The sequence below is a fragment of the Ursus arctos genome, unplaced genomic scaffold, assembly GCF_023065955.2.
Source record: "Ursus arctos isolate Adak ecotype North America unplaced genomic scaffold, UrsArc2.0 scaffold_11, whole genome shotgun sequence".
Classification (NCBI taxonomy): Eukaryota; Metazoa; Chordata; class Mammalia; order Carnivora; family Ursidae; genus Ursus; species Ursus arctos.
In genome coordinates, this window is record NW_026622775.1 from 58,964,545 (window position 1) to 58,980,108 (window position 15,564).

The window sequence follows — 15,564 nt, forward strand, 5'->3', positions numbered from 1 at the left end:
GGTAATAGATAGATAGGTAGATGATAGATAGATAGATAGATAGATAGATAGATAGATAGATAGATAGATAAAAGTGCTTTTTTGGACATACATATTGTAAATATCTTATTCCAGTTGATGTCTTTCCTTTTTTCTCTACGGAATATCTTGAGGAAGAGCTGTTCTTTATGATTAGTGTCTTTTGTGTCCTGTTTAGGAAATCTTTGCCCACACCAAAGTCATGAAGATAGTCTTTTAAGTCATTTTTGGAAGATTTATTGTTTAATCTTCTACCTTTTGGTATATAATTCCGTGAAATAATTTATGGATGCAGTGTAATATGGAGTTGATTCCTTTTTCATATTTATATCCAATCGATCAATCACCATTTATTAAAAAGACCATTTTTTTCCCTGCTGCATGGAAGTAGCACCTTTGTCGTAAGTCAAGGGGCCTTATATTCATGAGTCTATCTATGAATCCTCAAGTGTTTACCATCTAAGACTAAATAGTCTTAGCCGCACAGAAGGTAACCTAATGGAAATAAACTAACTTAATCTAATAAGAGGGATATCCAAAAACCCACAACAGCCATCACTCTTCATGGTGAAATGTGAAAGCTTTCCTCCAGGGACTAGGAATAACATATAATGTCTGCTCTCATCGCTTCTATTTTACATAGTACAGGAGAGCCTACCCAGAGTAACCAGGCAAAATTAAGAAATTAAATGGTATGAGAATTGGAAAGGAATAAATAAAACAGTCAATTCACAGATGAAATAGTATATAGAAAATCCAAAAGATTATACATTTAAACTATTAAAATTACTAAGTACCTTTAGAATAGTCCTGGATGCAAGGTAAATATAAGAAACACAAATGTCTATATACCAGCAACAAGAAGATAGAAAATGCAAAAATAATTTCATTTGAAAAGCAAAATAAATCTCACAACAGGGATGAAGATAAATGTCACAACAGAGGTGACAGACCTTTACACAGAAAGCTACAAAACATCGCTAAGTGGAATTTAAAGTTATATACAGAGATCTATCGTGTTCAAGCATAAGACTCAATGTGGTGAAGATAACAGTTATCAAAAGGGTATATACGTTTAATGCAAAGTTAGTCCAAACCCCAGCAGGTTTATTTCTGGAACTTGATAAACTGATTCTGAAATTTATATGGAAATGAAAGGGCCGAGAATACCCAAGAAATTGTTGACCAGGGAAAAGAACAAATATCAAACATTCTAAAGGCACAGTTTCCAGGACATTGTAAAGGTACATTCAAGGCAGTATGGTGTTGACATAAGGTGAGCCTGACTGAGGCTCTCTAGAAGGTGAGGCCTGGGTGTTGGTATTTTTTGAAGGCTGCTAAAACACTCTCGTGTCTCGGCAGCCAGGTGGAGAATCCCCTTTCTAACTCCAGTGTTTACCTACTTCCTTTACCCTGGTCCTCCCCTCTGCTTTAGTTGGAATTTACCCCCATTTGTATTCCTATACCATTCTGTTTCTTCTTTTGTACCAGGAACATTGTTGTCTACATAATTAGTCTCCCTTTATAGATGTTAACTACCCGAGAGCAGGAACTTCTTCTTTCACTTCTGTATGGCCTGCTTGATGTCTAATATATAGAAGTTCCTAAATAAGCAATTTTAAATGGCTTAAAGAATTCCTGGGGTCAATTATTGATATGTTCTTCTCCTTCATGAACCCCAAGCTGTGCTGGATAAAATTTAACATATCTCATGGAAGCAACCCAAATGTCCATTAATAGATGAGTGAATAAAAAAGATGTCATATATATATAATGGAATATGTCATGAAATATTACTTAGCTATAAAAAAGGATGAGATCTTGCCATTTGCAACAACACAGATGGGCCTGGAGGGTATAACGCTAAGTGAAATAAGTCAGCCAGTGAAAGACAAATACCATGTGATTTCAGTTATGTGTGGAATCTAAAAACAAACGAACAAACAAAAAGCAGAAACAGACCCATAAATACAGAGAAGAAACTGATGTTTGCCAGAGAGGGGGTGGGGGATGGGCAAAATGGGTGAAGGGTAGTGGGAGACACAGGCTTCCCGTCATGGAATGAATAAGTCACGGGGATGAAATGTATAGCATAGGGAATACAGTCAATGGTATTGTAACAGCGTTGTGCGGTGACAGATGGGAGCTATGCTTGTGGTGAACATAGCATAAGGTATAGAGTTGTTGAATCACTATGTTGTAACCTGAAACCAATATAACATTGCGTGTCAACTATACTTCAGTTAAAAAGAAGAAAAAAACCAACAACAACAACACTTAACACATGGTTGGTTTGTTTGTTTTTTTGTCTCCGAACCACATACACAGCCTCCCCAAAGACCAAAAGTGAAAAGTTTAAATTCCTATTCTTAGTTGCTCCCTAGGGTGTTCTTGTAGTTTAACTGCCATAAGAAAGGGCTTAAAAATAACATCAAACAGGAAATACAGATAAGAAGTTTCCTTCCAGGCTAAATTGATAACATTTCAACAGTCACATTAGTTTAAAAAGTGAGTGGGCGGAATTCTTGGCATGTGCCTACATTTGCCTATTTATTGTAACTTGTGATATATGCCAGGGCTTTGGCCTCCCAGCTCATAAAATCCTGCTGGTCCACAAGGATGCCAGATGGAAGGCCACAAGGTTCTTATTTTTAAAGTGTTCTGCTTAGGTATTGATTTAGGACCAAAAAATGAGGAAAGTCTATACAAAGAGTTTAATTAAAAGGCATGTATTTCAACTTGGGTTATGATGTATGAAGCCCCACTACAAAATCCTGGACTTCTGGTCATACTTAGGCAGTCACACTATCCCAGTTCAGCCCATTCATTTCTGGACGGTCCCAAGTATTAAAAAGTTCTGGATGTGAGGGCGATCTGGCTGCAACATCTGTCACCCCATTGATCGCCAGGGTTGATTCGGCTGATCTGGCTGGCTAGGCGGGTGTCCCCTTCCTCCCTCACCGCTCCATGTGCGTCCCTCCCGAAGCTGCGCGCTCGGTCGAAGAGGACGACCTTCCCCGATAGAGGAGGACCGTTCTTCGGTCAAGGGTATACGAGTAGCTGCGCTCCCCTGCTAGAACCTCCAAACAAGCTCTCAAGGTCCAAGTATTAAAAAGTTCTTCCCTGGCCTTCGATACCACACCGCTTAAATTTAATCCATTTCACTGCATACAGATCCCAAGTATTTGAACAAAGCTTGCCCTATCTTTACTCTTTACTTCTGATTAAATGGTCCAATTTTCTGCCACTACTCTTCATATGACTTAATTTGGATCTACCTCCACTTCCTGGACACTCACTCTTAACACACTCCAAATAGTTCTAGAAAGTGGCATGATACCCAGAACAGAACACAATATTCTGGGTGTGTTCTGATCAAAGGAATCGAATCTGTTTCTAGCATTCTCTGTTACGATTGAGTTGATTGATTTTTGACTTTAACTTTACGTACTGTGCTTTTTAATAAATTTTCAGTATAAAAACCCACAGTCTTATTCTCATTTTGCCACACAGCTGCATCTCTAGAGTCTTCTCCCTGTATAATTCATCTTTTATACTTGTGTAGCTATCCATTTGTTTCTATTAAATTCTATCTCACCAGATTTACTTCACCCTAGGTTTTGACTCTTTGATCTAACTTATGAGCCCTCAAATGAGTTTGTTGCAACCATGAACTGGATACGCACGCCTTCACCTAAGTTGTGGGTCCCAATGCACAAGGCAAGAACCGAGCCCTCGGCCATAGAGCAGAGCTGACACTGGTCCATTAATGAGCATCACTTGGCTGAAGTTATTCAACCACATACAAAGTTACCTGATAGTTATTTCCTCCAGCCCACATTTCTCCAGCTTGCCCAACAGAGAACAGAGAGGGGCTTTTCAAATACCTTGCTGAAAACAATATGCACAATGTCTACATCCTACTTCCATTTGTAATAAGAGACTGAAATCCTGGGGCGCCTGGGTGGCACAGTGGTTGGGCGTCTGCCTTCGGCTCAGGGCATGATCCCGGCGTTATGGGATCAAGCCCCACATCGGGCTCCTCCACTAGGAGCCTGCTTCTTCCTTTCCCACTCCCCCTGCTTGTGCTCCCTCTCTCGCTGGCTATCTCTATCCAGTTGAATAAATAAAATCTTAAAAAAAAAAAAAAAGAGACTGAAATCCTTGTACCCAAAGAAGTTATGATCTTCGTGTCAAATGAAGGATTCAACCGAGAAGGCGGTTAACACCCAGGAAGGAAATACATTCAGCACGATGACACTACATTTCCAATAGTGTTATCGTCCCATCCTGTTTTTATTTGTATGTCTCCCTTAGTTGTCACAACCTTTTAACTTGTGCTGTTTCCGAGTAACTTAGCAATATTCCTACTAATTAAGAATATCCTAACAAACTTAATTGCCATTCTCTGATCACTCAGAACAAGAAAGGCTCCATCGCAGACTATCCCAGGCATAAGGATAAAGGCTTCCTGAATTAAATGCCTGCCAAAGTTTAGACTAACAGAAAATAATCTTGGTAATAACAACTACAAACAATTTCAGTCAGTATTTAAATTTAAATTAGTATTTGCTAAGGATCAGAGTAGAGTAGGACTGCTGGTTGGCTCAGCCAAGAAGAGCACTGAAGCATAACTTAGAGGTCAAAGTCCTGTTGGATCGGAGACTGGTGTTCAGGCTCTTGTGTGGATCCTGGCTCTGAGGTCTTGGAAAACTTCCTTACTACGCACTTTTGTTTCCTTATTCATAAAATGGGGATAATAATAGTTTCTATCTTGGAGGATTGTTGTGATGCTTAAATCAAATTTAAATGTACCTGGCACATGGCACTTAAGAGTTCAAGTAATGCTAACTATTGCAAACTATGTGTTCAACAAACTATCTTCCGATTTGATTCTAGCTCTCCCAGCAAGTTTACACACAGGAAAATATGGGCTAATTAGTTGTATTTCTGTATTGCACATTTTTGTACCATTTTAGTTACTTAGCTATAGCTGGGTATTAGATAGTAAATTCCATAAGAGCGGGGGTTTTTCTCTGTTTTCTTTCATTCAGTACCTAAAACACTGGTTGACGTAGAGTTGGCACTTAATTAGCATTTGTTAAATAGATCAATAAATGAACTTAGCTTCCTATTTGTCCACATTCACTATCCCTTCAGATTGCTTATGTGGTTTACGTAGATAAAATGAGAAAATCTACATAGAATACTCAGCACTGCCAGACACATAGATTCATAATAAATAGCAGCTATTATTATTATGTTCATATGACTCCCAGAAGGTTTACTGAGGGGAGAAAAAGAGCCATGGACAGACGGAAACAAGATATGGAGCAGATGGGTTTTCTCTACTCTTAGAGCTTTCAGTCTAGTGGGGAGGCAGACAAAAATAATTAAATAAATTAAGTTCCAGGATAATATGAGAACACAAAACACTGGGCTCTACCCAGGTCAGAGAAGTAAGCAAGGCTTCTCTGACAAGCTAACATTTAAATGGAGATCTAAAAAGATGAGTAGGAATTAGGTAAGTAAAGGAAGTAACAGAGAAGACGACCCCAGATAAAATATCAGCATATGCAAAGGCCCTGAGGTAGGCAAGATCTTGGCTTTCTTGGAAAAACAGAGAGAAGCCAGTTGGAAGGTGTGAGTGTGAGGGAAAATGATGAACTATAAACCCAGACATCTGGCCAGGGACAGGACTATACAAGACCTTGTCGGCTATGTCAAGAATTTAGCTAAGAGACCAAGAAGGCTTTGAATGGTTTGAAGAGCAGGGCTCTGATCAGATTAGATTTTTTAATAATTCTGGCCACTGTCAGGAGAATTAAGGATATGCTCAAGTATATCGCTTGCCTGTAGCCCAGAAAAGCCGGCGGGGAGAGCAAGGTGTAGGGGTTGAGGGTCTGCTGTGGCTGGCACCGTCTCAGCACACACACCAAGGGGCTCTGTCAGGACCTTAAGAAACCTTGTTTCTGATTGGCCAAATTAGCCACTGATGCAAGAAAACCAATTTTCTTCTCCTGTGAAGAATTCTACCTGTCAAAGAAAAAATGGAAAAGAACAGACAGTCAGACTGCTTTGTCCCTGTTATGCCTATCAACGTATTATTCGCATTCCCCCAGATGCCAACCGTAAAAGTAGGCAGGAAACAACTACCTAATTTGTCTTTCTTCCAGAACACAAAGGACATTCATATATCAACCTTGTTCTTCCCCACAACATTCAGAGGTGGGAAGGCAGATATTCTCAATCTTATCTCATCCCACTCTCCTCTCCACTCCATTCATTTTGCAGCTGGAAAACCTGTATCACTGACAAAGTGACCATCAGAGATTATTGTCAGGGATCAAAATAGGATTAAAAACTAGGAATATGGGGCGCCTGGGTGGCGCAGTTGTTAAGCGTCTGCCTTCGGCTCAGGGCGTGATCCCAGCGTTCTGGGATCGAGCCCCACATCCGGCTCCTCCGCTATGAGCCTGCTTCTTCCTCTCCCACTCCCCCTGCTTGTGTTCCTTCTCTCGCTGGCTGTCTCTATCTCTGTCGAATAAATAAATAAAATCTTAAAAAAAATAAAAACTAGGAATAATTTGGGGCACCTGGGTGGCTCAGTTGGTTAAGCGTCCGACTCTTGGTTTCAGCTCAGGTCTTGATCTCAGGGTTGTGAGTTAGAGCCCTGCGTAAAAAACAAAAACAAAAACAAAACACCTCACAATATCCATAATAGACACCAAAGGCATTGGACGGAAAGGAGCTCTCTCTCACAAAAGCATTCTCTTTCAATGTATGTTACCCAGAAATGAAGAGTCAGTGGAAGGGAGCCACTCTGTTCTCCCCATGGTGCATGGAGGAGCTAGCCTCAGGCCCAGTCTATACCCAACTGCTTACTGGGCCTCTGAACCTGGATGGTTCATCGCTGCCTCCAGCTGGTTCTACCGAAAACAGAAGTCACTCTCCTCCCCCGCTACCTGATCCAGTCCCTCTTCCTGCCTTTCTTGCCTCAACACTGCTTTTCCTCCACTTCTTCCCCCACCTTAGGCCCCACGTGCCATTATCAGAATGTTCTCTCCATTTACTTCTCAAATGGCTCTCAGATCATTTCTCAGGTCACCCCCAACTCACCCCCATTGCTTTGGGTCTTGATTTTGCCAGCTTCAATCTGGGTGATGGCAGTGGCCTCGCACTATTCTTTTGGCCAGGGTCTAATGCCTCCCTGTCCCCACTCCATCCTCCTCCCTGCCACTAGCATGTTCCACCCAAAATATGGATTCTGTGGTTCCTTTTTTTAAATCTTCCAGTGGCCACCTCCCAAACACAGGAAAAATCAAGCCTGAGCAATGTACCCCAGTCTCTGCATGATATCTCTTGGATATCATTGTCTGGAATTCACCTTGCTCATTGCGGTCCAGTCACACCAAATGACTTGCTGGTCCCTAGGACATGAGCTAGCTCTCCATTACCTCTGACATATCTCCTCCCACTCTGCCTCACCCTGACCCGGGGCCCCCTGCTGTTCCTCTAACCCCCCACGGTGCATTCCTGCTTAGCACCTTAGCACCTTTGCCCTGGCTGTTCTGTCTGGAACTCTCTTCCCCCAAATATTGGCATGGCTAAATCCCTCACCTTCTTCAAGACTACCCAGATGTCACCTTCTCAATGAGGTGTACTCTTGCTGCCCTATTTAAATTTGCACACGAACGCTGTATCTATCTGTCTATATATTTTAACCTATTATGCCCATTGTTAATTGTCTACACCCTACTGCCTCACCCCCACCCTGCCTCTAACATGTAAGTTCCAGGAAGGCGGGGGGTTTTGTCTTGTGACGTTCACTGAAATATCCCAGCCACCTAAAACACTGCCTAGTAAATAGTAGGTCCCAAATAAATTTTTGTTGAATAGATTGAATGCTATCACATCTCTCCCGTCCCATGTTCCTCTCTATATCTCAGATACCCTCATGCATTATATTTCCCTCCATCCACAGTCTCATTGGCACTTTTTTTACTCCATACATTTCTCGTTTACCTCTTGGTCTCCCCCACTTCTTGGGTTAAGAGAAGCGTCTCAGCTTATCTTTCTACGCCAATCTCCTAATACATACCAGAAAATAAAAGGCATTCAATAGCTATTTCTTGAACTCTGGCCTGAATCATGTTGTATTTTAGACAAAGGACTGAAACACACGAACCACATACAAACTGACCATAATTACATAGAAGAGCTCATTCCCGAGCTGTACATCACCTTTGTTCTGTAAATCCTTTTGCTTAAAACGGAAGGGACGGGTATATCAATTTGGATAACTGGTTGAGGCAGAAGCTGATTTCTGCAAATTCTCTTTTGCCAGGATTTCAGAGAACGCAGTTTGGTCTTGAATAGCTGGTCTCGGACCAGATGGTTTGTATGTTCTGATTTTTAGAATTGGGGATGCTCCCTGACTAAAAATAAATTAGGGGAAGATGCAGAGTGGAAGCACTTATTATATGTAGGATATTGTGCCAGCGATTTTACATATATTAACTCATTTTATCCTCACAACTAACTCGTGCAGAATATATTATTATCTCTCTTTTACAGATGAGGAGGCTGGAGTTCAGAGAATTAAATACTGCCCAAGGTCACACAACAAGGACTTGGCATGACTGGAATTTGATCCAAATCCCCTGCAGAACAAAACCCCAGCCCTTGACCCAACATAGGTTGCCTTCTCCCCCACCGTGTGCGAGCTCTATTCTCAGAGTCATCTTTCTACACATTGTGAACTCACACATTTATTGTATTGTCTTTGTAGCTGTGGGATTTTGTTTTTACATTACCTTGCAAATGGCATGGAATGCTTTCTACAACTTACTCAGGCCTTCAAAACTCAGACCCTGTAGAAGTATGGAATCCAATCGAATTTAGTGCTGGCTGATGACGTCACACAGATGCCAATCAAATCGCAGGCCAGCTTCAGGGAGGTGTCCCTTTCAGTGAGCCCCCTGAGAAGTCCCATCATGCCTTTCACAGCATAGACTGACCGGCCAGAACTGGACAATGAGTCTGGCCAGATTGGATTAGGAAGGGCAGTTCCACAATCCTAAATGTGAACTTTTTCATTTCCTGCTCAAGGATTTCTCATTTTCTTAGGCAAAACCCAAACAGGAGCAACAAGGGAGGAAGCAGGCAGGGAAGGCGGGAGAGGTAGAGGAGACAGGAAAGGTAGAGTTTGCCATATGACACTGTGAACAGCCAGAGCGTATGCTCTTGCTTTCCCCTCAGGACTGAACAGGGAACAGTCCAGCCAAAAGCACCTTTTAAGGAGGATTGTTATGGAACAGCAGACTTGCCAAAGCACACAGAAGTCTATTCCAAAGGAAAAAAAAACAAACTGTATTCGGTTCTGTTACCACCCTCTGTTGTCGTGAGATGAAGGGCAGGGGAGCAAAGGGCTGTCATAGAACAAGAGACCATATTGACGAATGATTACTCCGTCCACTGACTTAGTTCCGGCCAGGAAAGTCATCAGTAAAGATACTTCGTAATTCCAAAGCTTAGCTGAGTAGAAAGTATAAAGATGGCAACGTTCGTGGCCCCCAAGGTCAAAAGGGCCAAACACATGCTCTGGAGAGGCAGACAGTGCCTCCAGAAGCTTCTCCTGTAGCACCTGGAGGATACCCCCAAAGACAAGGGTGAACAGAGCTCAGTCTATAACCAGAGAATGATCAATCTGCTGAGTATTGTTGATAATCTCTAGTTTGATGCCCTGTCATTCATTTCTGTCTGCAGTGAACTTTGGTATAAAAGGCTCATTCCATTTTATGTCCAGGAGAGGTCTTACAGATTAATCTTATCTACCCTCTCATTGTACTGATGGAGCTTCTCAGCCACAGATGGGTCAAGGGAATTCAACTTTTCAACTTCTATGAGACCACAAAGTACAATAAGAGAAAACACAGGGACGCCTGGGTGCCTCAGTCAGTTGAGCGTCTGCCTTTGGCTCAGGTCATGATCCCGGGGTCCTGGGATTGAGTCCCACATCAGGCTCCTTGCTCAGCCGGGAGCCTGCTTCTCCCTCTGCCTGCGGCTCCCCCTGCTTGTGCTCTTGCTTTCTCTCTGGCAAATGAATGTATAAGGGACGCCTGGTGGTTCAGTCATTAAGCAGCTGCCTTCAGCTCCGGCCATGATCCCAGAGTCCTGGGATGGAGCCCCACAGTGGGCTCCCTGCTCAGCAGGAGGACTATTTCTCCCTCTCCCACTCCCCCTGCTTGTGTTCCCTCTCTTGCTGTCTCTCTCTCTGTCAAGTAAATAAATAAAATCTTTTTAAAAAATAATACATAAAAAATCTTTTTAAAAAAGAATTAAAAAAAAAAAAAAGAAAGCATTCTGGATTTTTCCAGGTGGGGCTGAATGTGCATATCCTGTCAGTCCTCTTGCATATACCTGTATATGTCAGGCATGTGTTCCTGTTTGAGACTGGGAGAAATATGATGACCTTATAGCTCAGAAAACACCGGTCAGAAAATCCGGTTTGGCTTTTGCATCCCTACTGAAGTACAGAAGCTGGTGAAGGGAAGAGAATAGAAACATGTTCTACTCCTTTTTTTTTTTTTTTCATTTTTTTAGCTTTCATAGAAATATGTGTTTTGGGGGAGAAACTGCGAGCTTATAAAGGTCCCCACTTGAGCTACTGGCCAAGGGAACAATAGAAGGAAATGCAGATAAGTAAGGGGAAAAAAGAAGCAGACGTAGGTGGAACAAAGGGAATTAGAATTTAGTAGGTCACACAGAATTTTCAGGAATCGAACAGTTTAGGAATGCTCTTTGAAAAACTGATGTAAATATACCGTGTAGCTAAATTGGTAGAAGTTAGGGGCAGGAGACTGAGCGTGAGAGATGGTGGGAAGCAAGAGGGTGGGCACAAAAGAGACAGCAGCCCAAGGGACCACCACAGCCGTGAGGAGGGGTTTCTGACTGTAAGCTTCACCCCAGGAGAGAAGAATATGTGGGGTGAGCTGCAGAGCGCGCTTGCCTCCCTCCTAGACTCTGCTCCCCGCACCCAGAGTAGAAGGGAGTTCCTCAGAGCTTCCCCTGGGGTCCGACAGCAGCCAAGGTAGCAAAGCCCCAGAGGAAGAAAAGGGGAAGGACACCTCTTTGTGGAAAGAAAATAAAATCCGCAATAAATCCAGGAAACTTAAGAAAACAAAAGAGAAAAGTGGGCCTTTGTATGAGGCCCAGCTCTTTGTTTACACTAAACAGAAACAAGCACTAAATTGCAGGGCACTGCCTTTCTCCTTCCTTATTCTTCCTTCACACGCTGCCTAACTGTGCAAACATCCGGGTCCTAAAAGGACATTAAATATTGGTTGATGGAATCCTAACATCCAGGAGCAACCCAGAAATATTTACACAGGCTGTCCGAGAAACTCTGTCATTCCGAAAGCATTGAGTCAAGTATTCCTTAGTTAAAGAACATAATCAGAACCTCTGAACATTTCCTAAAAAATCGTATTTGGTCCCGAAATTCAAGCAATGACTTGAGAACACTTTTTACATGTTCTTGGCAATTTTTGTTTTGTTTGTTTGGTTGGTTTCGGGTTTTTTGCATGGCTGAGACAAACGTTTTTGTTACTAGTTAAGGATTTGTTTTTCTCTTTACATTACCTTCCTTTTCCCTACTTGAACAATAAAAAGAGGTGTGTGGTGGGGCCCCTGGTTGGCTCAGTTGGAAGAGTGTTCGACTCTTGATCTCGGGGTCATGAGTTTGAAACCCACGCTGGGTATAGAGATTACTTAAAGAAAAAAAAAAAAAAAGAGGCGTGTGTTCGAGGCTGTTCGGATGCTGGGCTTGCTCACCGCTTACCCTTTGTGCCCGCGTAGCCCCTTTCCCTCACAGAGCTGCTAGCTCTGTCATGGACTCAGCAACTTTTTTTTAAAAAAGTGACTGCTGCCTCCTCCCTTCGACAGAAGGCCGCGAGAACTGCCCCTCGGGAGGAGCCGCAATGGCAGAAAGGGAGGTTGGTTGAGTTTGTCCGTGGAGACACGGCCTGTGCCTCAGCGATCTCGGCCCCCGTGCCTTCCGAAGAGGCCAGCTGAGCACCGAGATCATTTGCTTCCTGTTTCTTCTTGTATTTCTCTGTCCCGTTAGAGGCTCAACACCAAGGGAGGGAAAATTATGACTGCTCTGTTCGTGTGTGTGTGTGTGTGTGTGTGTGTGTGCGCGCGCGCGCGCGTGCACCTGCTGTTTCGTTTGCTGTGGACGGAATTACGGTTTCCGAGCATGTGCCTCTCCCCACACAGCGCCATGAGGGGCAAGCAACCTCATATACTCAGTATCTTTAAAACCCAAGCCTGTAGCAAAATGCTTACTACAGAGTAGGAAATGGATGCATCGCTTTTTTAAGCCGACGGTGAAGGAAGGAATTCTTTGTTTCTGATCGAACCTGCCTGGAGTCCCTCCATACAGCCAGCGGACCCTGCGACACTGTTCTCCATGTGGTTATCCAAACCGCTATTGTTTTGTTTGGGAGATGGTGTCGTTTTCACGCTCTGGGTATACAGTGAATTATAAATAGGGATATTTTACTTCCTCTGTATATTTTGGGTTCAAACCATTCACCATGTATTCCATCAGCCCTTTCTTCTCTTTCTGATCCCTCCAGGACAGAACATTATTCCATCCTGTGAGCAACAGCTGCGTGGATTGCAACCCCGCAGAGAAGAAGATTTTCATGGCCAGATGTGACCCTCTCTCTGAGACTCAGCAGTGGATTTTTGAACATATTAATATGACTGTTTTAGACAAATTTAACCACCATGCCAGCTCCTAGAAAGAAAGAAGGAGGAAAGAATGAGTGATTGCCTACAGATTATAAGAACTAAATTTTAGCCAGCATCTGGGTCGAAGGAGTCAGGAATAACATTTCCGAGATCCAGGGAGCCTGGTTTAAAGATTTGTAAATGCCGTGTCAAAGTAGGTTGTCCTGCAGAAATTCCTGCATCTGAAGAACTTGGCCGAGAACCTCACCAGCTGCATCTGAGAACTTGAGACTAGCAGTGCCCTTGCTGGCCAAGGGCAAAGATTATTTAAGGACTTTTGCAAACAACTGCTGAGTTAATCAATCCTAGCATTTCTCAGGTCAAATCCTGCAGTAGTGAGTAGCTATGAATGGATCCTATTAACTGGGTGGGAGGGGGGCGAAAATAGAGTGCATGACTGCTCTGACAACCCGAGGAAACCACAGGTTCAGAACTGGCCACGCTGGAGGGGTGCGCTGTCCTCTCTGGTGCCGCTCTCTGACGAAGAAGGGGGTAAGCAGGTTTAACCCTTAAAAGTGCTGCAGATGATTTTAGAGTGCTCATACCATTCTGTTCTCCCGTTTTTTCTTTTCCAACGAGGGTGCGCTGTCTAATGTTAAGACTCAAGTTCCATCATGAAACGCACTTCCCAGTGTTCACATTCCTTCGTTCACATTTCCTTTTAGAGCAGAGGTAACCTACTGTTCATCGAGGCTCGTGTTCACCCACTGAAGTTCTAATTCAGTGCCCTTGTATGAATCCAGTTTAAAAACGAAACAAAAACTATGCTACCAAGTTACTCCAAAGAGAAAGATTTCACAGAAGCAGCAAAACCATGTAGGGTTTAGGAGAGGGATTTCCCTAGGAAATCGATTTTTACTTTTCTATTACTTTTAGAATTTTAAAAGTCTGATGTTTGTCCAGTCATACTTTTTATTAAGGAAGGAAATGGAGTGAGGTTGCTGTAATTCGTTTAGGAGATTCTGAAACCCGAATAAATCTACACTCCAAGGGATGTGCGAAAACGGCTTGGTTCACTTCGATTCTGTGCGATCGGTGCTGGGGACGTAGACGCGGTTTCATCTGTTTTGTTTCGGGGTTTTTAATTTGTTTTATATTGCTGATATTAACGATGTTTTTGTTTCACTTGGAAGCTCACAGAAGGAATTTCCATTAATAAAGTTCTTCTGACACCGTTTTCTGTTAATGAGACAATACTTTAGGGGTGACGAAAGGAATGATTACAAAACTGAATGGAACATTTCATCCTTAAAAGACTTTTTTTTTCTTAATTTTCAATAATTAAGGGGTGGGGGAAGAATATACAGGGATCCATCGGGATGGGTCTTTGGACGGAAGGGTCATGTTTGTTACACGTTTCTCAAGCTTTTTCAGGTAGAAAAAGGTTTTATTGTGCTTTTGTTGTTCCTGTTTAGCTTGGTTTTTCTGTAAGCATGTATCTGTGGTCCCGGATGGAGAAGCTTTGGATTTTAGAACTGGGAAGACTCTGAGAATGCAACCCCTTTGTTTTTCCAAATGAATAACAAAAGGCCAAAGAGGAGAGTCCTGATTCCTGGAAAGGCAGACGGCCCTTCTGAGCAGAGCTTTTCTTCCTGTGTGCGGTCTTGCTCGCTCTGTTACCCAAAGCGTTTCTGGTTCTCACTCTGATGTAACTTGAAATTTTCAGTCACGAGATGAGGCTTTTATGCCTCCCTGGGGATGCTTCTGAGAGTAGCATTCGTGTTCAGAAACTTTAATATATGAAATGTCTTGTAAATGTCCACGATTTTGTTCTTTCCTCAAAATCGAATCGAAATGGCCAGTGAAACCACCCTGCTAGTAGTTGGGCAAGAGTTATTCTGTTATCTTTCCTGGTTTTTCAAGCAGTCTTTTGAAGAGCTATTCTTTTTAAAATGACAGTCACAGAGGTTTTTGTGTGTGTAGGTCAAGAGATCTTGAAGCACGTGAGACGCAGAGTAGAGAAAACCAACAGTGAGAAATTAACCTGTGTGTTGAACAAGCCCAGAGAGTGAGTGAAGATTTATCTCAAGTGTTCGGAAAGCAATCTGGTTGTAGATTTAGAGGAACCTATAACAATTCACACTATGTCATTAAATAGTTGACTGCTATTTACGGTTCCACCAAAGAGCCACCCCTGGGTTCCGCACCCTGGAAAGCACAGGCTCGCAATACGTCAAGATGCTGTAATCACGGGAAGCTAGCCGTGACATGTTCGGCACTGTTTTCTGAGAAAGCCTGAAGACCGCATCATTCTAGTGTCATACCCAGGACCGACGAACATTGGTTTCCCGACCTCAGAGGGGCTTGTCTCTTGTATCTTTGAGCAAAGGGGTGTAATATAAAATATTACAATTAGTGAAAAAATTTAAGAGAAGCCTGAGACATTAAAGCCAAAACCACAACTTCAAACTGCCAAGCAATTAAGTGTGCCCAAATGGGGGACATCCAAACAGACTAAAATGAAGCCCAGAGAATCGACTTCTTAGCAGATGCACAGACCGCTGCCAATCAGCACATTTCAGGAGGCATTCCCAGTCCCACCAAAGGTTGGGACTCCACTTACTTGAAAAACCACCACTACTATTACGAAAAATTGAAAATTACATATGTCCTCTATTTGTTTGGCAAAGAGGAACTGAATGGTTTTCAAGAAGATTCTCTTTCCTGGAAATAACACGATTCAGACATTAGTACAGTCCTGACTTACTCTTTTATCAGAATGGGAGGGAAAATAGCATAAAGTTAATC

At 42.7% G+C, this 15,564-nt stretch overlaps 1 protein-coding gene across 1 annotated transcript in view; it reads left to right on the top strand.

The window, feature by feature from the left end:
- Positions 1 to 13,500, top strand: part of GALNTL6 (polypeptide N-acetylgalactosaminyltransferase like 6) — a 1,130,868-nt gene extending 1,117,368 nt beyond the window's left edge. The window contains exon 13 of the mRNA XM_026518852.4: positions 12,660 to 13,500. Coding sequence (XP_026374637.1) covers positions 12,660 to 12,827 — 168 coding nt within the window. The 3' untranslated portion in view covers positions 12,828 to 13,500. The remainder of the gene's footprint in view (positions 1 to 12,659) is intronic.
- The last annotated feature ends 2,064 nt before the right edge of the window (positions 13,501 to 15,564 follow it).